The sequence below is a fragment of the Urocitellus parryii genome, chromosome 4 (genome assembly GCF_045843805.1).
Source record: "Urocitellus parryii isolate mUroPar1 chromosome 4, mUroPar1.hap1, whole genome shotgun sequence".
Lineage (NCBI taxonomy): Eukaryota > Metazoa > Chordata > Mammalia > Rodentia > Sciuridae > Urocitellus > Urocitellus parryii.
The window spans coordinates 65,567,141-65,592,488 of record NC_135534.1 but is presented as its reverse complement, the minus strand read 5'-3'; the positions used below and the strand labels follow the sequence as shown (position 1 = coordinate 65,592,488).

At 40.4% G+C, this 25,348-nt stretch overlaps 1 protein-coding gene and 1 pseudogene across 3 annotated transcripts; one reads left to right on the top strand and one right to left on the bottom strand.

The window, feature by feature from the left end:
- Positions 1 to 600: 600 nt before the first annotated feature.
- On the bottom strand, positions 601 to 20,119 carry Neu3 (neuraminidase 3). Of its 3 annotated transcripts, none has more exons than XM_026387260.2 (4): positions 19,858 to 20,119; positions 14,744 to 14,955; positions 8,440 to 9,241; positions 601 to 8,235 (listed from the first exon to the last, which is right to left on the bottom strand). In XM_026387260.2, the coding sequence occupies exons 1-4, from the start codon at positions 19,919 to 19,921 to the stop codon at positions 8,210 to 8,212; spliced, it is 1,104 nt and encodes a 367-aa protein (XP_026243045.1). In that variant the 5' UTR covers positions 19,922 to 20,119; the 3' UTR covers positions 601 to 8,209. The 3 variants fall into 3 exon arrangements, with proteins under 3 accessions (XP_026243045.1, XP_026243044.1, XP_026243043.1); XM_026387259.2 differs by adding an exon at positions 16,749 to 16,981 and having other exon boundaries at positions 601 to 9,241; positions 19,858 to 19,942; XM_026387258.2 differs by having other exon boundaries at positions 601 to 9,241.
- The window catches only part of LOC113181702 (elongation factor 1-alpha 1 pseudogene), a 20,596-nt pseudogene continuing 15,215 nt past the window's right edge, over positions 19,968 to 25,348 (top strand).

Genomic DNA, 25,348 nt, shown 5'->3' with positions numbered 1-25,348 from the left:
GAATACAGCTAACTGGCAGGCTAGGGACTCAAGTTAGACACCTATTTGGGAAATGGAGCTTGGTTTCACATGAATATTCAAGTAACAGACACTATTCCTCCTACCTCATGGGGAGTATGAGTAGAAGGTAGGTGAGGGAATAGATGGAGAGGTAAGCACTGCAACTGAATTCTATTCAAAGTGTGGTCCACAGACATGCAGCATCAGCATTCCTTGATAGCTCATTATTAATGCTAATCCTCAGGGCCTACCCCAGATCTACTGAATTAGATTCTTGGGGAAGGAAACTTGAGGATGAGGGGCTGAGAATCTTTTTTTTTTTAATCCACCCAGGTGATTCATAAGCAAGCATAAGTTTGAAAAGTACTGCTAATTACACTTAGTTCAGGCTGCTATAACAAAAATGTCTTAGGCTAGATAATTCATAAATAATAGAAGTTTATTTCTCACAGTTCTAAAGGCTAGAAAGTTCAAGATCAAAGCCAGAAGATTTGGTGTCTGAAGGTTTAGCGAAGGCTTGCTTTCTGCCTCACAGCCTGCACCCTGTAACTGCATCCTCACATGGCTGTTGGATAAAGGGGCTAATAAGCTGCTTTAGGCTTTTTTTTTTTTTTTAATATTTATTTTTTAGTTCTCGGCGGACACAACATCTTTGTTGGTATGTGGTGCTGAGGATCGAACCCGGGCCGCACGCATGCCAGGCGAGCGCGCTACCGCTTGAGCCACATCCCCAGCCCTGCTTTAGGCTTTTTATGAGGGCCCCAGTCCCATTCATGAGGGCAAGCCCTCATGACTTAATTACTCCCCAAAGGCCCATTTTCTTAATATCATCACCTTGTTAAATTTCAACATATGAATTAAGGGAGATACAAGAATTTAAGCTCTAGCACCCAATGTGCACATGTGATGGGCTAATATAATTACTACAGGAAAAAACAAAAGTCCCAGAAGCTTCCATTCTCTGGACACCTACTATGTACCAGACACTTTTAAACTTTTATCTAAGTTTTAATATTATATCACTTCACCCTCATAACACTATGAGGGACTTTTATTACCCTGGTTTTTATAGATGAAGAAACTATAAAGATACTTGCCCATTTAACCTTTTCAATGCTCAGTTTCCTCATTTGTAGCTTAGGGACAATGATGCCTTGCTTTTTTGGTTGTTACAAAGAGGAGAGAATGTGGAGGACCATTCACATTGTTTGGGAGCTCAGATCTAGCTACCGGGTACAGGTCAAGAGACTGGCCCACAGAAGGGAAAGACTGAGGCAGCACTGCTAGCTAAAGCCAAACACAAAAATCTATTTCCAAATTGTGGCTCAGAGAGCTGCCCAGTGCCTGCAGGCCCCTGGGCTTCCCATTGGCACTAAGTCGGCTTCACCTGTTATCAAGTTCTATGTTTACCCCTTCAGGGAATCCATGCTCTCATTTCTGATTCTATTCCTAGTTGATGACAACAAAATCTATGTTTAGAATGACTCTGGATTTTGAAAAGGCAACTGCTCTAAAGGTTGGGGGCACTGGGATATGATTCCAGTAGGTCTGGGCTTCCAAGGAGAAAAATAAATGCATTTCTCTTAGATAAACAGAAAAAGATGACTTTGGTTTGAGCACACAGTGAGACCCACTGCTCCAGGGACCATCACCTTCAGCTTCTTACCAGCTGCTAAATGCCCACCATGCTCCAAGGATTTAGGCAACACCACTCTGCCTCATATCAACCTGCGAAGTAAGCATCATCCCACTTCTGCCTCTTCTTTGCTGAATGACCAAGACAGAGGTTTGGAATCAGTTCTGTCTTCACCACTTACTGGGTGTTATACATTTCTATCTATCTCTAAAAGAATTAACAAGAGAATATATAACTCAAAGCATGCAGTAGGCACTTTACAAATGTTATTCTCCTTGCACCTTTCTTTCCTATAATATGCTGGCCTTCTAATAGGCACACAGGACAGATGAGGCAGACCAAGTCCCTTTCTGACTACTTGTGGCCTCTTCCATACCTAGATTAGGTAATTCCTCATAGTAAGGAAGCAAAAAATACGGGGAAAAGTCAGGTTGGTCAAAACCATCAGGCCTGCAGTTTGCTTTTCAGTGCCCTCCTCAGTGGGCCCCGTCACCCTCTCTCCTCTGTAAATCATTCTTAGCACTCAAACAACACATGCTGCCAGTGCTGAGGGTCATGGAGACCAAAGGTCGGATAAAGGCAATTTATCTTTGTTTATATAACATAAATTTCAGAATTTACTGGCCTAGCAAGTGCACACAATCCCTGGTGAGGCAGGAGGACATGGATGTGCTCATGCTATAGTTGAATAAACTGCTTTCTAGAGAGAGCCAGTAACTCACACAAAGCCATACAGCAGGTTAGTGGCTAATTCTAGAACAAGGATCCTGAGCTCCCTGTTCCTCCAAGTAAGGTCCTCTGTAGTCTACCCCAATGTCTCTCTTGGTAACGTACCTTTTACATAATACTGTCAAACTTCAGTAGACTGTATTGACAGCTAATTACTTATGGCTTATATTTCATCTTCAGGTAGTGACTAACAGGTCATGGTACCAAGTAATCAAATTTTCAGTGAGGATGGATATTTAAATTCTTTGGGTTGCAAGTTATATATATCCAACTCACAGTAGCTTAAAAAATAAAATAAAGGTCAGGGGGTCATTGGTTCCCACAACAGTGAAGGGCCCAAGTGGATGGCATCAGGATGCTTCCTGACTCTATTCTGTTTCTAATGCATGCAGGCATTTTTCCACTGGTCAAGGATATTTGTCTGTGGTTCTAGGCCACCAACTTACCAGTTCAATGTGCCTACTGGACAGCTTATCTAAAATGGCAGTATTTTTTTTCTATGGTACTGCTATTACTAAATCCCTAGGAAGGTGAGAGTAGAGAGACCCTAATAAAGTTACTAAAAACCTGGGGAGGTTTAAAAATTCGAACTCCCTAAATGTAAAAGTAAATCCATGGCATCAACTCCTTGTACACCATTTTGGTATAAGGGTATATTTTATGATAACTGGATTAGTTATATTTTACCTATTTTTATAGTGCTTGAACTTTTCAAAAGGATCAGCTCTAAGCCAGGTGCAATGGTGCACACCTGTAATCCCAACAACTCAGAAAGCTGAGACAGGACGGTTGCAAGTTCAAAGCCATCCTCAGCAATGGTGAGGCACTAAACAACTCAGTGAGACCCTGACTCTAAAATATAAAATAGGACTAGGGATGTGGCTCAGTGGTTGAATGCCCCTGAATTCAATCCCCAGTATCAAAAAAAAAAAGAAGGATCAGGTCTACTTAATTTATAATTGGTATTTGTTTAAGGCAGTTTTAATCAAATTTGTTACTGTATCAATATTTTAAAGGTTTTAATATTTTGATATGAGTTTAATAATGTTCATTACTAAAGTTTACATCTTTAAATATTAAAGACTTGAGTATTCCTCTCACGCCCCAAAGCCCTTCAGAGATTAAGCCATCTAATAAAACATGTAAAAATAAAACAGAGCACCAGATTTTTAAATGATCATATAAGTAATTGCTGTAATTGCTGTAATTTTTAAATGATCATATAAGTAATTAAGAGGTAAATTAGTAGTTCTCCAAACTTTATTTGTTTGATCGTATGAGACTCTCAGTATTATGGCAAAAGATTTGCCCATTTGAAGCCTTTTCAAAAGTGAATTTAATAGATTGATCTGACAGAATATAAGAAGTTGTGCTAAAATATACAGCCAAATCCAGTAGTGCCTTATAAGCATCCCAATGGAACTAACAGAAAGTCGGGTTAAGATCAGAAGTTAAAACTAAAGCCCATTCATTACATTTAGGTAAATATTTGTGGGCTTTTCAGCTACAGCTTGATAATAACTTTAAAGTGTTTTGAAATACATAAGACATGCAGTGATGAGCATTGGAGCTGGGGTCACTGTGACCCTGTACACCCTGAATCCTCTATTTAAATAGCCTGCTATTGAGTTAGTCTTGATAGCCCCTGCCCTGCTTCCCTTCACAGTCAACTATGTTCAAATGGCAATGTGTAAAGGCACAATGGATTGTTATTATTAAAGTTTTCTAAAAGTAAAAGTTCCTGTGAAAAGAACTGCCTCAAATTTATTTTTTAAGTTGGGAATAGATAGTAGGTGATCATCTCAGTTTCCTTAACCAAACAACAGTGGTCAACAAAATTAAGTTTTTTACTCTTCTTGCTTCCAAGAGTGGTGGTAGTTTTATGATACAAGGAGTATTTTTGGTACTTGGCATCATAAAGCTAAGACCACTCAGAACATGCTGAGTTTCAGCATCTTCCTTGGAGTCCTAGAAAAGTGGCAATTCAGAAAATCTAATCAGGGACAGACGGGAAATACCTGTGAAATGAGAACCCTGAATCATAGCTTGGGTTTAGGCTTGGGCTATAATTTGGAGAACATCTGGCAGGACCAAGCCAAAGAAAAGCCCATTCCCAGGAAATACTATGACTAACATGGAAGCAGGCCAGGGAAGAGAACACTTATTTAGGGTGAGCATTCAGCAGGTTTTGAATATTGTGCAACTATAGAGAGACATAATATCCTCCTTGTAGCAGAACTCCCTCTGGGCCTCCTTAGTTAGTTCCAGAAGGCCGACTCATTCATTCACTTAGCCTGTCTTTTCTACTGTCTACTCTTTTCCAGACCCTATACTGGGTTCAGAGGACAAAGATAGCAATCAAACAGTCCTTACTTTCAAGGAATTCCAAATGTAGTAGAAAAAGTATGTATTTATAGATAAGTCATTTCACATATATTTTTTCAAGGTAAAAAGGACAGAGAGTAGTCAGACTTGGATCTCAGAAGTCTCCAGCCTAGCAGAGGCCTAGAGAGGTATATACATATGAGCAGCCTGTGGAAGAATCGAAAAGAAACTCAAGAGTACAGCCTCTGACAGCACAGAGATGAATGACATGACATCTCTTCCAATAATGCAGTAGGGAAACTTATAGCCTACTGGGGAAGAGAGCAGCCAGATCCAGGTGGAGATATCAATCCTACAGCCTTGGGTTGACCCCTATGGGTCCTTTGGATTACCCAACAGGCAAAATGAAAAGTTTCTTATCTCTGGCTATAGTCACAAATATCTTTGGCCACCTGAGGGGAAACTGGTCACCAGGAAAAACAGGTACAAACAAAGCACAAAACAACAAGGACCTGAGATAAATATTAAAGAGCTGAGGAGTTAAGGAACATGAGTAGGATCAACAGTTTGAATGGGTGGGCAGTTGATCTGGGTGCACACCTAGTGGTGGGTCATGTGTGCTGGATCATCCATTCTCCAAGGAACAGGATGGTGGGCTTTGGAGGGCAAAGGATAATTTGGTCCCAAGAGGTACACTTCTGCTTTCCTCTTTTCTTCACAGCTGTCACCACTTTCCCTATCTTTTCCACTCTACCATCCAAAGTGTGGCTGAAATGGGCTTACTTAGGGTAGGTCCCAGGGCCCTGAAGGCCTTGGGTGATTGGCACCAGCACTGGAGTGCCTATAGCTGTATTTATTGTTCACTTAGCATGGCCAAGTTAAGCTAGCTTGGTATAGGGCTGGGTTGGCCCTCCTCTCAGGCCAAGCTGCAGGCCTGTGCAGGGTTCTCTCCCTTCCCATGGGTTTCAGGAAACATCCCCAGCCTTTTGTCATTTCTTCTTCACAGCAGCTACCACCTACACCATCTCTCCAGCCCAGGCTTCACAACTGGGCCACATTCTCTCTCTCTTCCTAAAGGTGACAGACTCATATCTGCTGATCTTTTTCTTCACAGCTGCCATCACCCACTCTAGGCCTCATTCTGGATTTCCTCATTCCTTAAGTAAGCACCTAAGCCCTTTTCCAGTTAAAAGTTTCACTGCTAGCCATTAAGGAGAACAAACTTGAGGTAAGGGAGGAGTACAGGGTGAGGGGCAATTAAGAGATGGATATCTTAGGAATACTGATATTACACAGCTTTGGCCCATGCTGGCACATGACCAAGATCCCTTCCTTGACTCCTTTAGACAATCCTAAAGAAGTCTGGATGTTCCTTTATTCCTGGTTTAGAATTAGCCATCCTTCCAGTTCCTATTTAGTTGGGGTTAGTGCTCAGGAAAGCTTTGCTGAGCAAGGCATTTCTACCTCTTAGGAGGAGGTAGAAATGCTTTTTTAACTCTCCTCTTCCTCAATTCCTCCCTATACCACCAACTCTGCCCACCCCTAGGCCCCTGCCGCCCTTCACTTGGCCAGCTTCACAAAAGTCTTCCCTGATAGTGGGCTTCATATAAGGAAATAAAGGGAAGTATTAATGTATTATTTTTATCCCCAAACTGGAAGGTCCTGCATGTCAGGCTGTCTAAACTTTAGTAAGCAATGGGAGCCACAAATGATTTTGAACCAAGAAATGACAACAGAAGTACCTTGCATTATGCAGAGCCACTCAAGAAATATTTAAATAAATGTACACACAAATGGATGAAGATCATAACTGTACTAAGAAGATTACTTTGGCAAATGTATGAAAGGCTAAGTGGATTTTTAAAATCCATTCAAAGTTACAGTCTTAAGTAATATGCTCAAGTATGACATTCTTTACCTGCCTCGTATAACTACAACTCTAGCCTCCTAGGCTGCATCCCATAACTAGGCTTACTCTTCATGGTCATTACCTAGCACCAAAAAATATTTAGCTGAGTTTAAGGCACTATCCTCCTTAAATAGGGAGAAAGAGACAAAAAATAAATCTAATGTTAAAATTTCTGTCATAATAACAGCCTATTAGGGAAACAATCTAAGATAGAAGCAACTATTGGAATATCATGTGAGATACCCATGACTGACTAAGTAAGTTCAGCCCCAAAAGTCTTAGATGGAGAGTCATCCCCACTTCAAAAGTAGTGATTCCAATAGATCCCAACAAATAGGCCTGATTTAGAGGTTTACAGCCCATGACCTTCCTAATGAGTGAAGACCTTCCCCAATGATAAAGGAGAGGCTGTGCCACAAAAACATTCTGAATAAAACCAACTTGGGGAAAACCCAGCAGCCTGGACAAGCCCTTGGACAGAGGACTCCAGGTATACTGAAGATGCAATTAAAACAATGACATCAGGAGTTACCATCATCCCAATTTAGAACCCAATATCTACCAACTATCCACCATCAGCATTTTTTTTCTCAAATCTAATTCCTTTTCTAGCTCCATAAACTGTGAGCTCCATGAAGGGACCATAGGAAGTTTTGTCCATTTTTTTGTTTTGTTTTTAGAGACATGGTCTCTCTATAGTGCTCAAATTGGCCTTGAACTCCTGAGTTCAAGGGATTCTCCTGTCTCAGCCTCCTGAGTAGCTGGGACTGTAGATGTATACCAACATGCCTGGTTTGTCCAGTGTTCTAATATCCTAAACCTATGTCCTTTTCCCAACAGGAATCACTCTGATGGGAAAATGAACATCAGGCTCATTTTCATCAAGATAATGATATCAGAAGCAGAAAGCACCATCATCAGGGGCTGCTGGTTTCTCATTTTTCTCCCAGGAAATGTTTTCTGGATAAGGAAGGGAAGGTTGAGCAGAGCTGCAAAGCTGGAGAAAGTAGGGGACCTCATGATTCTGCTGTCTTGCTCAATTCCTCTAGGATGGACAGCCTGCAAAGCTTGGAGCATGATTAGAAGGGTAAGGGTGTTTTGTTATTAAATATGAAAAACAAATCCAGGTCTTTCTTCTTGCCTCGACCCCTGTGTGTAACCTTATAGGATTATTAGGGAAGAGTCATTTGAAAAGAAAGTACTCTGATGCCCATTCTGAGCAGAATCCTTATGCAGCCAGGACTTGCTAATCATGGAACATATAGGTTCTCTGCTTCTCCTAGTAATGGGAAGACAAGAGATCACAGAATCAATTCTCTCATTTTACAGATGGACACCTGAGGCCCAGGAAGTTCAGGTAACAAGTCCAATGTTCTAAAACCGGCCAATTCAGTGATCTTTGACTGAAGGAGCTATGGAAAATTTTTCATTTTGCTCTTTGGCGAAGAAATGAAAAAAAGGCCAAGAGTAGAATATTAAGGGTTTGATTCTCTGTATACCTCAGTAACCTCTGTTATCCTGGCTGTGGCTGCCATTCTCTTCTATGGAAAAGTCAGTAAATTATTTGTCGTGAATTGGCTCAGGTTCCTACCAGGAATGGTGCAGATCCCCTATATGCAGCTCAGGATCTCTTGGTCTGAAAACAGACGGAAGGCTATTTGCTCACACTCACACTCAGTCCCACACTCAAACAAACATCCAAACAAGCCCTCCTCCTCCACAGCAGCCAGATCAGAATAGCCACAGGGCCCACAATGCAAGATCCAAGGGTGAGACCAGTGGGCAATCTCCAAGGGGTTCTGGTTGAGGTAGATGCCCAGGTCAACTCTTCGTTTCTTACTAGTTGGGTGTGAGTATAAGAGCCATGTTTCTGATGCTGTTCCAGCTCCTTCCTCCAGCCTCAGTGAATTGTCCAGCAGAGGGCTCTCCTGAATGGTAGGAGCATCTTTGCCACCTGTGTACTGGTATCTACGTGTGTTCTCCAGGGGCCGAAAACTCACTACACTGCCTTGGCAGCCATGTGGGGGCTCACAGAGCTGTGGGTTCAGGGTCTGTCTCTGAAAACATTCACCATGATCAGTGCTGAGAGCCTCTGCTCGGTACCTGTTTGGTGTCCGGGCACTGCAATAGAGTACAGGATGAGCAGCCTTCCTGGTCACCTCTGCCACTTGGCACTCCACTGTCACCAAAGGTCTAATGAGCTTACCATGATGCCATGTCACCCCAAAGTCATCACTGTAGATCATCAGGGAATGAGGCTTTGTTTTACATGGTAGTGCGAAGCAAAGGCACCGATAAGGGAAATAGTAGGCATATGCAGGGATGACCAGCCTCCCTGATTGCAGCTGGATGCCATGCCCTGGGCCCACAGCAAATGTGGCCCAGTGCTTCAACTCTGAGCCGATGACATCTTCAGTCAAGTCCCTCACCTCACTCCACGAGCATCCAGCATCCTGACTGCAGACAAAGCAGAGGCGAGCAGCATTCTTGCCTAAAAAAATCTGTCGACATTCGGTGACCTGGTTCCGCACGCAGATGAAGAACAGATACACACAGCCACTCTTTTGCTCCCACACAGGACAGGGGTTCATGGTCCGATGCCCAGGTAAACTGGCTTCCACCAGTGGCTTCAGGGGTCCCCACTAGTCAAGAGGAAAGGAGAGACAGGGGGAGTAAAATGTAAGATATGAGGCTCATTAAAAGCATTGGTACTTTTCATAAACAGAAAAATAAATAATATTGAAATATACAAAATTATTCTTTTTTTGTAGTACCAAACATTGAATTCATAGTCTCATGCATGCCAGGAAAATGCTCTACCACCGAGCCACATCCCCAGCCCTACATCTACAAAATTCTAAAGGCCCAAGCAGTCCCCAAATTCTCAAGTATTGAAGGATGACCTATAAAGTTGGAAAAAGACATGGCTATATATCATAAATGTGGTCCCTTCTGTCTAAAATGCTGTTCCTTGCTTTCTTTGGACTTCCAAATCATCCTCTAATACCCAACTCAAAAGTCACCTCCTTTGTGAAGCATTCCTTATAAGTTACAGAAATTATAAAACATTGCAAATTTTTTGTAACTGTCTCCCTGCCTAGATTATGAGACATGTGAGGGTAGAATCCAAACTGTACTAATTTTGTTAAGTCTAGTGCCCGGCACATGGCAGTAACTAAATAAAATTTTCAAAAAAGGCAAAAAAGGAAGGAGAATTGCAAAGAGAAGGAAAGAAGAGGGGAGAGAAAAAGAAAAGAAAGAAAAAAAGAGAAAAGGAAGAAAAGCAAGGCTAGGTATAGTGGCACACACCTATAATCCTAGCTACCTGGGAGGTTGAGCAGTAGGATCCCTCAATTAATATAGCAAATTCTATCTCAAAATAAAAATAAATAAATAAAAGGGCTGAGGATATAGCTCAGTGGTAGAGTTCCTGGGTTCAATCCTCAGTACCATAAATAAACAAACAAACAAATAAATAAATAAGGGGGCTGGGGTTATAACCTAGCAGTAGAGCGCTTGCTTCACGTATGTGAGGCACTGGGTTCGATCCTCAGCACCACATGAAAATAAAGTAAATATATTTGAAAAAATATACTCTAACATAAAAAAGTATAATTAAAAAATAATAAAAGTAAATAAGAAAGGAAGGAAGGAAAGAAGGAAGAAGAAAAGAAAGAAAGCAAAGCAAGGCCAGGCAGGAAAACAGAGAAATTTTAAGTGAATATGGGGAAATTTAAGACAAAAAATTTTTTTTCCTTCCTGTGCTACCCTGGGGAGGCAATTCACAACAGCTTTATTAAAAGCTCAAGCACAAAATCAGAGATATCTCATTCTAACCCTGCTTGCATTGCCATTGTGAGACATTGGGTGAGCTGCTCAGTCTTATTTTCCCTCAATCTCTTTACCAACTAAATGAAGAATTTAAAAACATCTATGCAGAGGAGTATTATAAGGATACAATGAGATAATGCCTAATCAGACATATCATAAAGAAAGGCCTAATCTCCTTAATATATTTAAAAAATAAAACTGGAAGTTTGTAGGAAATTTTTCAGAACCCTAATAAAAATGGGCTAAGAACAAGATAATACAACTGAAAGAAAGAGGGAAAAAACTAAAGAATATTCAAGCTCACACACAAAAAAGAAATATAAATTAAAATTAAACTGACACAATATTTTCATAACACAAAATCATATGGCAAAAACCATACAGTTTGATAATATTCTATTGGTAAGAATATGAAGAAACAGGCACCCTCATGAATGGGGAAAGTTCAGCTCAGAATCTCAGTCATACTGGACCATAAGAGTTTTCTAGTGCTACTCCCATCCCGCAGAGGGATCTACTCTAAGACTCCTGGATTAAAAACCCTTCCTTGAACTAGGTTAGAGACAGAAAACCCAGGATTTCTTGGGCAGCCCCTTCTGTTATCAGAATACCTTGCACACTCTAACCAACTCAAAGGTAAGGGATAAAGTCAACTTAATCATTGAGTAGCTGGGGAGTCAAAGAAGCTCAGTCATCCTTGTTGGCTAAGAAAAGAAAATGATTTGGGCCAGATACGTCTAATGCACAGTTGTTACAAAAGTAGAAACAAAGCACTGAAACTTTAGAATCCAAAATGATCTAAACCAACTGGAGCAATGAAGACATAACAAACAAGCTAAGGCTTGACAGATAAAACAGGTTGTGAGCTCAAGGACTGGGATAAGAAACCTGATTAAAGAATAGATGTAGGGGCTGGGGATGTGGCTCAAGTGGTAGCGTGCTCTCCTGGCATGCGTGCGGCCCGGATTCGATCCTCAGCACCACATACAAACAAAGACGTTGTGTCCGCCGAAAACTAAAAAATAAATATTAAATTCTCTCTCTCTCTCTCTCTCTCTCTCTCTCTCTCTCTCTCTCTCTCTCTCTCTTTTCTCTCTCTCTCTCTTTAAAAAAAAAGAATAGATGTAAAGGCTAAAAAGCATATAAAAAGATACTTACTGGAAAAACTGGAAAAAGGAAAAGAAAGATGGGGGGAACCTATAAAAATTGAAGGAAGAGTAGAAGGGAAGAAAGGGATGGGGAGGGAGGAGGGATGGAAAAGGGGGAATATTGGGGAATGACATTGGCCAAATTATATTGTTATATTGTGTACCTCATTATGTACAACTATAATGCACCAATAAAAAAGTGGGGGAAAAAAGATGCTCACATCACTAACCATTAGGGAAACAAATTACATCCACACTATGGGGTTGTGGCATAGTAGTAAAGCATTTGCCTAGAAAGCACGAGGCCCTGACACAAAACAAACAACAACAAAAAAAAAACCAATGAGATCTCATCTCACACCCATAAGAATGGCTACTATAAAAAAATAAGTTTGGGCAAGGGTGTGAAGAAACCAAAACACTTTTACACCATTGGTGGGAATATACAATATTGTGGCCAATATGAAAAACAGTAGTTACTTCCTCAGAAAATTAAATATAGGATTATTTTATGTTCTAGCAATTCCCTTATGGAAATATATCCCCCCTCCCAAAAAAAAAGAGTCTCAAAGGGCTATCCGCACACCTTTACTCAATGTAATATTATTTATAACAGCCAATAGGTGGAAACAACTCAATGTCCTTCAACAAATGAATGGATAAGCAAAATTATACTACAATGGTATTTTATTCAGCCTTAAATACAAAGAAAATTCTGACATGGATGAACTCTGAGGATATTATTATACTAAATGAAATAAGCCATCACACACACAAAAAATGAACATTGTATGATTCCACTTATGTGGGGGTATTTTTAATAGCCTAATTTTTAGAAATAGAAAGTACAGTAGTGGTTGCCAGTGGCTGGGGAGAAGGAGAAATGGGGAGTGTTTAATAGATACAGAGTCTCAGTTTCGAAAGATAAAAAAAGTTCTAGAGATTAGCTGTACAGTGTAAATAAAATTAACACTAAAATGGTTAAGATGTAAGTTTTATATTAGATATCTCTTACCACAATTTAAAAAATGAAAAAAAGAAAAGAAAAAGACTTAAGAAGTTTCAGCTGACCATCTATTCAATATTAGTCAACTGTGTCATGCAGCTGCCAAAACAGTAGATGCTATTTTACCTTAGGCTGCATTAAAGGATTCAAGGTAAGACAGATATGAGGTAGATAGCCTACCTCATTGCTGAGCTGATCAGTCTATACTTGAAGTTTAACTTCAATTCTGAATACTACACTTTTAAAAAAAGACACTGACATCTCAGACCAGATCCCAAAGTCAGTAAGAGATTAGAAATCAAACTAGGACCACTGCCTAAAGAGCCACTAAAAGAAAGAAAGCTGCTTATCCCAGAAAACAGAAGACTCAAAGGGAATGAACACAGCTTCCAGGTACTTCAAAGAGTAAGCTCTCTGCCAAAGGGACTTTATCTATATTATGTATAGATACTGACCGCTCTAGAAGGCAGAACAAGATCGATGAATAATTATAGAAAGGTAGACATTACCTCATTTAAAAGAAAATTTAAGTTGCCATAGGATTAGAGTCTTCATTTGAAGAGTTATGCAAGCAGGCCCTTTCTGGGAAATAACTAATGTTGTTCTTGTTGTATAATTTGTATCATCAGTTACATCCTACAGATGATGAAACAGCTAAGAGTCAAGTATTTAAGGTCAGAGAGCCAATAAATGTAGGTCTTTACTGACTCCAAAGAAACAACTTTACCCACTGAGCTATTATAGTTATCAGTGGAATACATATTTCCAGATTGGAAAAGACATTGAGATAATGATTTTTCTAACTTCAAAACTCTTTGGTTAAGTAAAACAGAAGATGAAAGTAAATAAAATAAGAGAGAAGAGTTAAAATGGACAAATTTTGTGAATGTATTTGACTACTGGGCAGTGAGGTTATATAACAGATATGGTTTGATTACAAAAAATGCTTAACAGTTCTCTGGCTTTGATAAGAAAGCAGACAACATGACCACGGCTCATGGCTGTCCGAAAAAAAATTAAATAGCTAGATATCCACATTCTGCTGGGATGCAGAAGTAGGCCTCTTTGGAGGCCAGTTATTCAAGAAAGGAGCCTTATCCTGGGGAGCCATGAAGACAACTCAAGGTTTCAGGGATTGGAAATGTGAGCCAATGACACCAAAAGCAAGAATATGGTTATTGGCAAGGCCCATTTTAAACACAATAACATTTGCACTGTAACAGAAGAAGATATCTGCTATAAATCTGAAGGTTTAATGGTAAGATTTCAGATATCTATAGGTAGAAAAGTAGGGTAGGTTAGAGAGATTAAAGTACCTATTATGGGCAGAGACACAGCCATACATTTTTTTAAACAAGACTCTCAAAGCCATTGTCTCCTCTGATCCTCACTTCAGCCACTCTGGGAGTAAGGAAGGCAACAAGAAGAAATATGGGGTCTGAAATAACTTTGGAGCTTCCATGCCTAAGAACAGCAATTATTCTTTATTCCCTATATTTTTGGTAAAAATGTGCTACTTAAGGGCAAGGGTTCCAGCTTCAATTATACCACTTATTACATGTGTGCCCAAAGCAAGTTGCTTTAATTCTTAGGCCCAGTTTCCTCCAATGAAATGAGAAGAATAATACATACCTCACATTAAGCATTTAGTAAAAGTAATAATATGGCTAATATTGTTATTTACTAACTGTGGTCTCAAGTTTAAGTCGCTTATTTTAGGGAATAGCAAAATTGGACTAATACTGTTTACTTCCTTGGGTGATTTATACAAATTACTGGAAATAGAAATGAAAAGCTCACCATATGTTAGCTGAATCTGAATGAGCCATGGAGGCCTCTGGAGTTGAGACTCACTTTGAAGCCTCCTCCTACCACTGTATTATAGCTGCTTGGCCTTCAGCAAAAGGCAACCTCTCTGAGGCTCAGTTTCCTTATAGGTGAACCATGACTGACAACAGTACCTAGGACACAGAATAGCTGTGAAGATCAAATGTGTCCCTGGCACACAAAAAGCACTCAGTTGAGAGACACTATTTTTACTGTTTCTCCCTCCTCGGCTCGGGTTTTTCTAGCATTGATGGGAAAAGGCACAAATCCCAAAGTGCACTGAGATCTGTGGAGAGAAAATAAGGCCCAGGCCTAGATCTGGGATGAGTCACCTGTACTGAGTGCCCAGTCCTCAACCCTCGCCTCAGCACCAGGTAGAGTGCATCCACATCCCTGCTTGTTGAACGCCTCTCTGCAAAGGCCAGGAACGTGCAGGTGGGGGGCACATAGAGCAGGGCCGGGATCCGGTAGGTAATCCCTTTCTTGTCTTCCTGCTGGAACAGAGGATTGTTGAAGGAGGATGATGTCACTTCTTCCATGATCTCTGTAAGGACAGGAAGCAGCTCAATGTGTGTGTCCATACATAGATGCTGGCCTATATACAAGTTTTCTTTCATTCACACAGATGAACTGAAAATAAGCAATATGCTTGCTCTGACGTTTCTGTTCTCAAAACTCTGTAGGAATCCTATGTAGCCTATGTCAAGAGTGTCTCTCCCCAGAGACATTCTGCATTTGTTCTGCTCAGAATCCAGGGGTCTTAAGAGCCTGGGATGGTTTTTAATGTCAATTTCTTGGTGCAGAGTTTCTAGAGTATTGGGTAACATAAATATAAACCCAAATCCATTTGAGTGAATGTCTGTGATTAATAATTCTACTGAGAAACTTTCTCCCTGTACTGGAGCCTAAGATAAAAGGCAATCTTCTCTTACCCTTTTTTCCCTTCTCATTTTTTATTGGCACATTGTAATTATATATAATAGCAGGATGCACTGTGACATATTCATGTATGCACATAATTTGATCAGTTTCATTCCCTCATACCTCCCCTTACTCTAACCTCCTTCTTCCCAATTCCATTCTTGGTCTCTCTTCTTTTTTCTTTTTTTAATTTTTATTTTTTTAATTTGTCCTTTATAGATATACCTTCTATTTTCACAAGATCCATTTTTTCCTTTTTTTTCCTCTAGCTCCCACATATGAGAGACAACATATTAAAACAGAGAGCTCCTGAATTCTTCATGCTGAGGATAAAAACTTCCTCATACAAAGAACAGAGGCCAAGAAAACTATCACTGATAAAATATCTAGCTAAGCATAGACTAGCTAAAATCTACATATGCATATCACTTAGCTTTTATTCTTTAATTTGTTTTATTTAGTTATACATGACAGCAGAATGAGTTTATGCACTTTGATATATCATACATAGATGGGATATAATTTCATTTTTCTGAGTGTATATGTTACAGACTCATATTGGTCATATAGTCACATATATACATACAGTAATAATGTCTGTTTCATTCTATTATCTCTCCTATCCCCATGTGAATTAGCATCCGCATACTGGAGAAAACATTCGGCCTTTGGTTAGAGAGCCTACAGACTGGGAGAAAATCTTTACCACATGCACCTCCAATAAAACATTAATCTCTAGGATATATAAAGAACTCAAAAAACTTTACACCAAAAAAAATATAAATAACCCAATCAATAAATGGGCTTAGGAACTGAACAGACACTTCACAGAAGAAGAAATACAATTGGTCAAGAAATATATGAAAAAGTGTTAAACATCTCTAACAATTAGAGAAATGCAAATCAAAACTACTCTAAGATTTCATCTCACTCTTGTCAGAATGGCAATCATCAAGAATACAGGCAACAATAAATGTTAGCAAGGATGTGGTGAAAAAGGTACACTCATACATTGCTGTTGGGACTGCAAATTGGTGTAACCACTATGGAAAGCAGTATGGAGATTCTTCAGAAACTGGGAATGGAACCATCATTTGATCCAGCTATCCCACTTCTTGGTTTATACTCAAAGGACTTAAAATCAGCATACTATAGTGACACACCACATCAATGTTTATAGCAGCTTAATTCACAATAGCTAGACTATGGAACCAATCTAGGTGTGCCTCAATAGATGAATAAATAAAGAAAATGTGGTATACATACTCAATGGAATATTACTCAGCTTTAAAGAAGAGTGAAATTATGGCATTTGCAAGTAAATGGTTGGAGGTGGAGAATATCTTGCTAAGCAAAATAAGCCAATCACTTAGCTTTTGTTTCTATAAATTGTATTCATTTCTGTAGTGGATTTACCTCGTTAGCTGTAGAATCCAGAGAGCAACATTCTAGCTGATTTTCCCCATTTTGATCAAACTGCATAAAATTCATTTTTTCTTTGTACATCCATTGCCTATTTCTTATGCAGGCAGGTGGCCAACAGGGATCCAGGCGGTTTCCTTGGTTTGGCTGCCAGTAACAATACAATCCTTGACTTTGAGTCTGGTTTATTTCACTTAACAAGATGCTCTCCAGCTCCATCCATTTTTCTGTGAATGACATAATTTGTTTTTCTTTATGGCTGAATAGAACTTCATTTGGTACATATACCTCATTTTCTTTGTCCATCTGTTGACAGATACCTAGGCTGATTCCAATTGTGAATTGTGTTGCTATAAACATATGTATGCATGTGTCTCTATAATATGCTGACTTTAATTCTTTGAATAAACACCAAAGAGAGGTAAAGCTGGGTCACACAGTGGTTCTATTCCTAGTCTTTTGAGGAATCTCCATATTGATTTTCGACTGTATTTAAGAGGTAAATGGCAATCTTCTTTGTCATCAAAGAAGCCGGGAGATTTTCCCCTAGTTCACCCTATCAGAGGGTGTACACCCAACAGTGTGGTCCAAGTAACCTCCTACCTCATATGGTTAACATGCTCTGCCTGGAGCTCTTTTTCTGATAGCCACAGAGCTCATTCTCTTATCTCCTTCAGCTCTATTTAAACATCATCCAACCAGTGAGGACTGCCCTGACAACTTCCTTGTCTTCTCTGTCCCTTTTTCCTGCTCTTTTCTCCATTTCTTACCCTCTGATAGCTCATATATTACAGTTGTTCAGTACATACTACAGAAGAGAAGATCCAAAAAAGAGCAAGGATATATCTATTTTATTCACTGTTATACTTTCATACCTAGAACCAGCCCTGGTACATTAAAGGAACTCAAATATATGTTGAATGAACAAATGAGTGAAGTGGATGTTAGAAGAGAAGGAGAAGGGCAGAACGAGTGGACCTGAAAAGCCTATAGGCAACAGAAAACAGCAAAGAGACTTTCAGTAGTACAGTAGGATATAAAGACAGAATGCAAATGCTATGAGCAGTGATGGGGCTGAAGAGGTCAGCAGACTCCTGATCCTGGGAGGCTCTGATACCTATTAAGGTATTTATCCCACAGATAGGGAGCCACTCTAGAGCTTTTGGCAAAGGAATGGTGTGATTATTTTAAACCAATCTCTCAGGCAGCTTTCTGAGCAATGAACTGTAAGGCAAAGTAGTACTGCTTTTAGCTACAGTCCTCTAGTCAATTAGGAAAAATTTCCAATAGTGCATGAATGATTCATTTAGTCACTTGATTTTAACTTAGGAACTATGGGTCACTATCATGGGGAGTAGGGGAGATGGCCTTATTGAGTCAAAAGAAAATCTACCCCCCCTCCAATCTTGGACTTTCAACAGCATAATCAAAAAACAGGCCAAGGTAGAGTGTCTTCTTTATGTGCCTCTCTCCCCCAGTTCAGGCCCTCCTGCCAGGGAGCGTCAAGCTTTCTTCTAAGTACACATCTGTCCCTGAGCCAGGCTGGTGTAATGGTTAAAAAACTATTTGAACCAAGAGGACTACATACCCTTGGGCATGTTACTTAATTTCTATGCTTCCCTTTGCTTCAGAATCCATGTTACCTGTCAGCAGTCTCACAAATCTCATGCCTACTGAGTCTTCTGATTTATACCATTTTCTTTTATACTTGATTTAATCTCATGTTTTGTTCATCATAGCTCTAGGAACAATAGGCTTGTGTGTGTGTGTGTGTGTGTGTGTATCTATCTCCATATCCCATATAGGTCATTCAAATATAGGTACCATATAGCCTACTGCTATTCCATCTAGGTTTGTGTATATATAGTCATGATGTTCACACAACAAAACTGCCTAATGATGCATTCCTTCGTAGGTATTGTCATCATTCCATGATGCATGACTGCAATAACAACAATTATAATTCCTCCTCTTAAGAGCATTTAAATCCTTCTTCATCTCTGGGAGAGATACTTCAAACTCTTAGAAGTTAATTCTTTAATAATGAGGTATATTTAAGTAGTAATCATTTAGCCAACAAGACTATTAACATCTAAAAAGGAATTCTCAAGGTGATAAAAATGAAGCACTGGATGAGCATGGAGTATGATAGAAGAACTAGGAAAAGGAAAGGGAGAGGAAGTGGAGAGATGACCAAAGGAAAAGCATTTGTCATGTGGCTGGATTCATGTCCCACCTCCACTTGGTACTGTGACCTAGTGCTGGTTACTGAATCTCTCTAGGCCTTAGATTCCTTGTTTGTAAGATGTGGATAGTACCTACTTAAGACAACCCATATAAAGAACCACTCAAAAGTGACTTTCAAATTTTAAAGCACTATACAAATAGAAGTCTTACTACAAATTTAGATGTCTTTACAATTTCACTTGTGGGTCTATCACTATAACAATTAGTTATTATCAATAATTTTTTATTTATTATTATATTGATCACGTTAGCAGTGTTAATACAGATAGTGACTCTGGCATGGACATCTAAAGTATTTCATACAATGTGCTTGGAACTAAGGATGGAGAAGAATCTGACACAGGAATGCTTTGCAACTGTTCATTTTAGCAAAGAATTCAAATTAATGTCTGCCATAGAATCCTCTTCCTATGAAATGCTCCCTGCTCTCTTACCCAGAAAGAGTACAATGAGGAACAACAATAAAGTCTGACCTGGCTTTGGGGGTGGGGGGAGCTTATATAAGGACATTCAGTAGCAAAACATGGACCAAGCTCCAGATCTCCTAAATTCCAGCTCACTGTTTGTGCCGCCCACAGATACCTCCGTAGTAAGAGGGATTTTCCTTGTCTCAGTTCTTCTTCATCTCCACAAAGCTCATCTAAGGTTGAAGTTTGGCTTCAGTGGGAAGAAAACAAAAATAGCCAAGTATGCTCTCTGATTGTCAGGTCCTAGCCAACCGCATGGCTCTAACCCAACATTTCCCAAAGGCTGGATTTCCAAAGCGCAGATGGTGCCTTGGCATCTGACCCTACAGTGACAGGGCCCCATTTTCCTGCGGGATGGGGTGGCTTTCCTGTCTCCCAACCTCGCTCACCTGCGCGGGACCCAGGCTCCTCGGTGGCTCTGGAGGCTGAGCTAGGCGCGAGGGGCTCTTCCATGGGGCGCAGGGCAGGTCCTCAGGTCTGGACACCGAAGCCCGGGAAAATGGCTGGCACCAGGGATGGGGAGACGGTGAAAGAGAAGGAGAAAGTGAGAACCTGGAGACGAACCCGAGAAGCGAAGAGTGAGGTGCCGGCCGGAAAGAGGACACCGGAGACACACACAGACCCGGGACTGAAAGACGCTCCGCGGAGCTGGCCGCCGCAATCCCCAGCCAGACTGCTGGCGGTTGGATTGGCAGTTGGCATCAGCCCCCGCGGGGCGGCCCCAGCCTCGGCCACGCCCCTCTTCTCCACCCCCTCACCGCGCAGTCTCGGTCGTCCCTCCTCCTTTCAGTCCCGCATTCCCACGCTAGTGTCTATTGGTTGGACGTTTGGGAGGTCTCACCGCTTAAAACTTCCCTGGACAGCCTGAAAGTGGAGCAAAGGTTCCAGGCTTCAGCGGGAACTGCAACAAGGACGGGGGACCAAAGCGTTGGGCACTCCTTGCAAAAAATACATGTAAAAAGATACAATAATACAATATATACGTGTCTGTATAAATACATTTGCATACTTGTATTTGACATGGAACACTAAGTTGATTCTCATTGTTTCAGTCATGGAAACTAAGGACACCCTCCCCTAAGATGAAAAAGACCCCTCCAAGGTCAGTTTTAGTTGGAGCCAAGAAAAACATAATGGCAAATGCTAAAAAAGGGATAGACTGCTAACTTAGAGGATGTCAAAATTTTAAACTTCTATAAGTTTGAATTCATGATGCAGAGAAAATACAGCATGTGCCTGGAATTTCCTCTGGTGCCATAAAGAACGCACAAAAGGGTGGGGTTTTCTCAAAAGAACACAAGAGCCAATCTGATGTATTTTTCTTTTAAAAGGGGTGGGGTGGGGGGCACTAGAATCAGAGACCAACCCAGTCAGTACCATTGAGCTCCAAAATACTATTTCCACATAAAAGGAACTGGGATTCCATTGGGAGAAATGGCTGGTTCAGATTTGGGGACGAAAATGCACTAGATTAACCTACCTTTTGTCTTGCCAGAAAGCAAAGAAGCCATAAACTGCTACTGAGATCGTTTCACAAGAGTCAACCTGAAAGTGATCCCACTGGCTAAATACTGAAAAAATTGAGCATCTAAAAGGATGACTGGATAATATTAAATGTTAAATTTCATGAGTTCATCTTGACATGGAGAATAAAGTCTCTGGTCACCTCAAAGGTTGCTAAGGAAAGAGTCGAGCGTTTATTCCAAGCCCTTTCTTATACAAACCATATTTCAGTTGATAGGGAATTTTTTTAATAAAACAAACAACTGATGAGTGCCAAAAAAAATGATAGAACTCTTTCACTTTGCAGCCTCTAATGAAATAATGAATCTAGACAATAATTATCAGTGGATGTTAACATCATTAGATGAAAAGTTTGGTACAAAATTTTATAATAGATCAGGTCAAAAACACCAGAACACATTGAATAATTATAACATCACAATGAAAGGCAAGAAGATATTATATGACAGTAAAAACTGCACAACCTCCTCTGAAATCTTCTTGCCAAAAAAATCAATGAATTGTGTGAAAAACAAATGATGCCATCCTGATGCAAGTAATCAGATCTACCACCTGGTAATTTCTACAGGAAAAATGACATTGTTTCTCAACAAACGACAAGGGAAAAAGGAGGGGACTGTTATAGGTTAAAATTTAAAATGTTATGATTTAGATATGAGGTGTCCTCCAAAAGCTCACATATGATATGATGCTAGAATTTTCAGAGGTAAAAATGATTGGGTTATGAGAGTCTTAACATAGTGGATTAATCCACTGATATAGATTAACTGGGCAGTTAACTGTAAGCAAGTAGGATGTGGCTGAAGGAGGAAGGTCACTGGGGGTGTAACTTTAGGGTTTATATTTGGTCCCTGGTGAACAGAGCTCTCTCTCTGCTCCTGGTTGCCATGTCCAGACCTGCTTTCCTCTACCATACCTTCCTGCCATGATGTTCTGTCTCACTTTGGGCCCAGAGCTATGGAATCAGCCAACCATGGATTAAACCTCTGAAACTGTCAGTCAAAATAAACTTTTTCTCTTCTATGTTGTTCTTTTCAGTTTTTTGTTTGTTTGTTTGTTTTGTTCTGTTTTGTTTTTGTTCACAGCAATGAAAAATTGACTAAAATAGAAACCAACTAAAAGAAAAACTGAACCTTGTTTGGATCCTGATTTGATTAAATCAACTCTAAAAAGACATTGAAACAATTGAGACAATTTTACCATTGACCAGACTTTAGGATATATTCAGGAATTGCTAATATTTTTAGGAGTAATAATGGTAACATAGTGATGTTTTAAGAAAATCTTCCCAAGTACCAACAAGTCCCCAGTTTCCAGATCTTAATTTCTAACATTGTTCTTTTTTAAAAGGAACCAGGTTACCTTGGGGAAATAATTGATTCCAAGCTGGAACAGGGAAAAAGACTTAAGTGTGGAACATTACATGATTCCATAAAGTATGAAAGAACTCAAAAAGGACATGACTTTCTCACACAGGAGCCAACTCAAAGGATCTCCTAATGGCCAAAGCTAGAACCAGTTAGGTGAGAAAATATTGGCAGTATTAGATTATAACCCATAGACTAAAATAAAAGCTGATTTTATAACGATATGAATAATAGAATAAATAAATTTGGGAGAAAGCTTTGCTCTTTCTTATAGTAGAATTTCAAATAATAAAAATAGAAAATTATCATTAGGTTCCCTCTAAAGGCTTTCAAGAAGACTTTATTTGCCCTAACAAGATGACACAGAAAATATAATTGCATTTATAAAATACCAAAATAACTCAGACATTTTTCAGTGCTTCATTCTGAGTCTGAGGCTCTGCCACCAGGATGGGTTGATTCTACTTTCCTTTGTGTGATGGACGTGGGGACACATTTCCCAAATCCTTCCTCAATGAAGGTCTGTGGCCACCACACCTGAGATATGCTGTTAGGAGTGTTGACATGCTGTTAGGAGTGTTGTCAGAATCATCAGCTGTCACATCTTCCAGGGATCTGCTTACAGCTGCTTCATCCAAGTTCATGTCCTTTTCCAGGTGGGCCCAATCCCAACATTGCATAATCAACGCTGGGGCATGAAGGTCTGGTTTTTCTGGCCCAAGTTAGCTCCAGAGCAACCCATGAAGTCAGTTAAGATTGTCATTGGGGCCAGGTGTGGTGGTACATGCCTGTAATTACAGCCCCTCAGAAGGCTGAGGCAGGAGGATTGCAAGTTTGAGACTAGCCTGTGCAACTTAGTAAGACCCTGTCTCAAAAACAAAATTAAAGGGCTGGGGTTGTGGCTCAATGTAGAGTTCTTGCCTAGTACCTGTGAGGCACTGGGTTTGATCCTCAGCACCACATAAAAAAATAACTAAAGTTTAAAAATAAAAGAGGAACTCTGGGGAATTTAAAAAATTTAAGTTAAATAAAAAGGAATGGGAGTGTATCTCAGTGGTAGAGCACTCCTGGATTCAATCCCCACCACAACACACACACACATACACACACACACAAATTGTCATTAGGCCAGCATATCTCAATTCCCTCTGTCCCTCTATACTACCTTGCTTGCCTCACTTCCACAAATGATATCCTGGCCCACTACCACCAATGAATGGGTACGTAATAAAATGTCCAAATCTTTTCTGCTGAGTCCTCCAAGTTCTTTCTTTGGAATTGAAAAGCAATACACTGGGACATTTGCAGCCCTGGGATTGAAAAATTGGCATAATGGACAGGATGCCAAAGAGAAACTTGTCAAGTTGACTTCAGAGTTGTGAAAGCTCATGGAGTCTGCGAGAAAACTCTGGGAGCCACTTAGGCTCAGCTCCAGGGAGTATAGGAAGAGTTAGGAACTAGAAGGAGGCTCATTTTGTACAGGTTGACAGCAAGGATGTTCTGTCAAGGCATTTAGAACAGACACCTGTCTACAGGTCATGGCTTGCCATTAGGCTAAACTGAGGGAAATCACAGGCCCAGAGTCCAGGGAAGGGCATTGGTGACTAGTGAAAACTGGGACCTTCAGTGGAACCCACTCAGGAAATCCAGTATTGCCAGTCATTCAGAAGTGGCAGTAGAGGACAAAACAATAGTGGAAGCTAGACCTGTAATGGTTCAAAAGTTAAAGACCCAGCAGAAGCAGGCTGAGGTTTGAATCCAGATCTGCTCCTGGCTCCACAGAGAGATTTACATTCCCCCATGAGACCATATACTCCTGCAGAGCTGGTAGAACTGGGGTCCAAGTTCAGGCAAAAAATGAAAGGAAGTGTATCTGCATGGCTGCTCCACCTGTGGGACACTGGAGCAGATGGCATAATGTTGAATGGTACAGAATTGTCTAAGATGGCTTAAGTAACTGCTCACTCTGCTTTATGTCAGTGGCACATCAGGGACACTGATTGAAGAGTAGGGGTCATTACTAGCTTGGCTTCTTCTTGCCACTCACAATATGTGGCCAAATTCAGGAGCTATTTCTATGCTTTATGGGCCTCAATGGAAGAATCACAGAGCTATTTGTGAGAACTGGGAATGAAATATGCTATCTATGTGCAGCCTTTCCCAGGACCAGACAGTGTGGCTTTTACTGCCAGAGTGAAGGATACAGTGTCACATGCAGCCCTGCCATCCAGTTATAGTGCCCTCATGTCAATATTATCTATCCCTGTTAGTAGGGCAGCCCTCCAGCAAGTAGCATGTGATAAAGCAGATCTAGGAAAGACAGAAAGATTGTGACAGAAAGTAGGAGTCCATAAAACCCAGCCCAAGTTGGCACCTCACGGAGTCTCCAATAAACAGATGTGGGTAGAATTAGTATCAGCAGGAGTAGATGAAAGGAAAATAGATAACCTAATCCCACCTTGGTACAGTTGTAAAAACAATTGCCAAAGGATAAGGTTCCAGCCATTACCTCTCAATAAGGAGACAAAAGGGGAGGCAATCAGAAAGGTAGAATGGATTCCTACTGTAAAAAAGAGTCAGAAACAAGCTTCTCCTATTAGGAGATGTAATGAAAGCAGAGCCCATGACTACTCCTGAGAAGTCTTTGAGTCCTTGGGTATGAATGACTATGGAAAAGGTCAAGATTCAGGGACCCAAGCCATGTCTTTGGACTAGAGGCTATATATAAAACTGGCAATACTTTGGTCTTCCAAAAATTTAGAGAGCGGGGCTGAGGATGTGGCTCAAGCGGTAGCGTGCTCGCCTGGCATGCGTTCGGTCCAGGTTCGATCCTCAGCACCACATACAAAGAAAGATGTTGTGTCCGCCGAAAATTAAAAAATAAATATTAAAAAAATTCTCTCTCTCTCTCTTAAAAAAAAATTAGAGAGCATCAGTGAACATGGGAGCTAAGTGAACACTGACATATGGTAATCCTGATAAATTCTCA

Excerpts from the sequence above, each read along its gene's own strand:
- Neu3 (XM_026387258.2), bottom strand. The coding sequence starts at position 19,921 with ATGGAAGAGCCCCTCGCGCCTAGCTCAGCCTCCAGAGCCACCGAGGAG. Across the intron at positions 14,956-19,857 it reads GGAGCCTGGGTCCCGCGCAG|AGATCATGGAAGAAGTGACA; the intron begins GTGAGCGAGGTT and ends CTGTCCTTACAG. Across the intron at positions 9,242-14,743 it reads GGACTGGGCACTCAGTACAG|TGGGGACCCCTGAAGCCACT; the intron begins GTGACTCATCCC and ends CCTCTTGACTAG.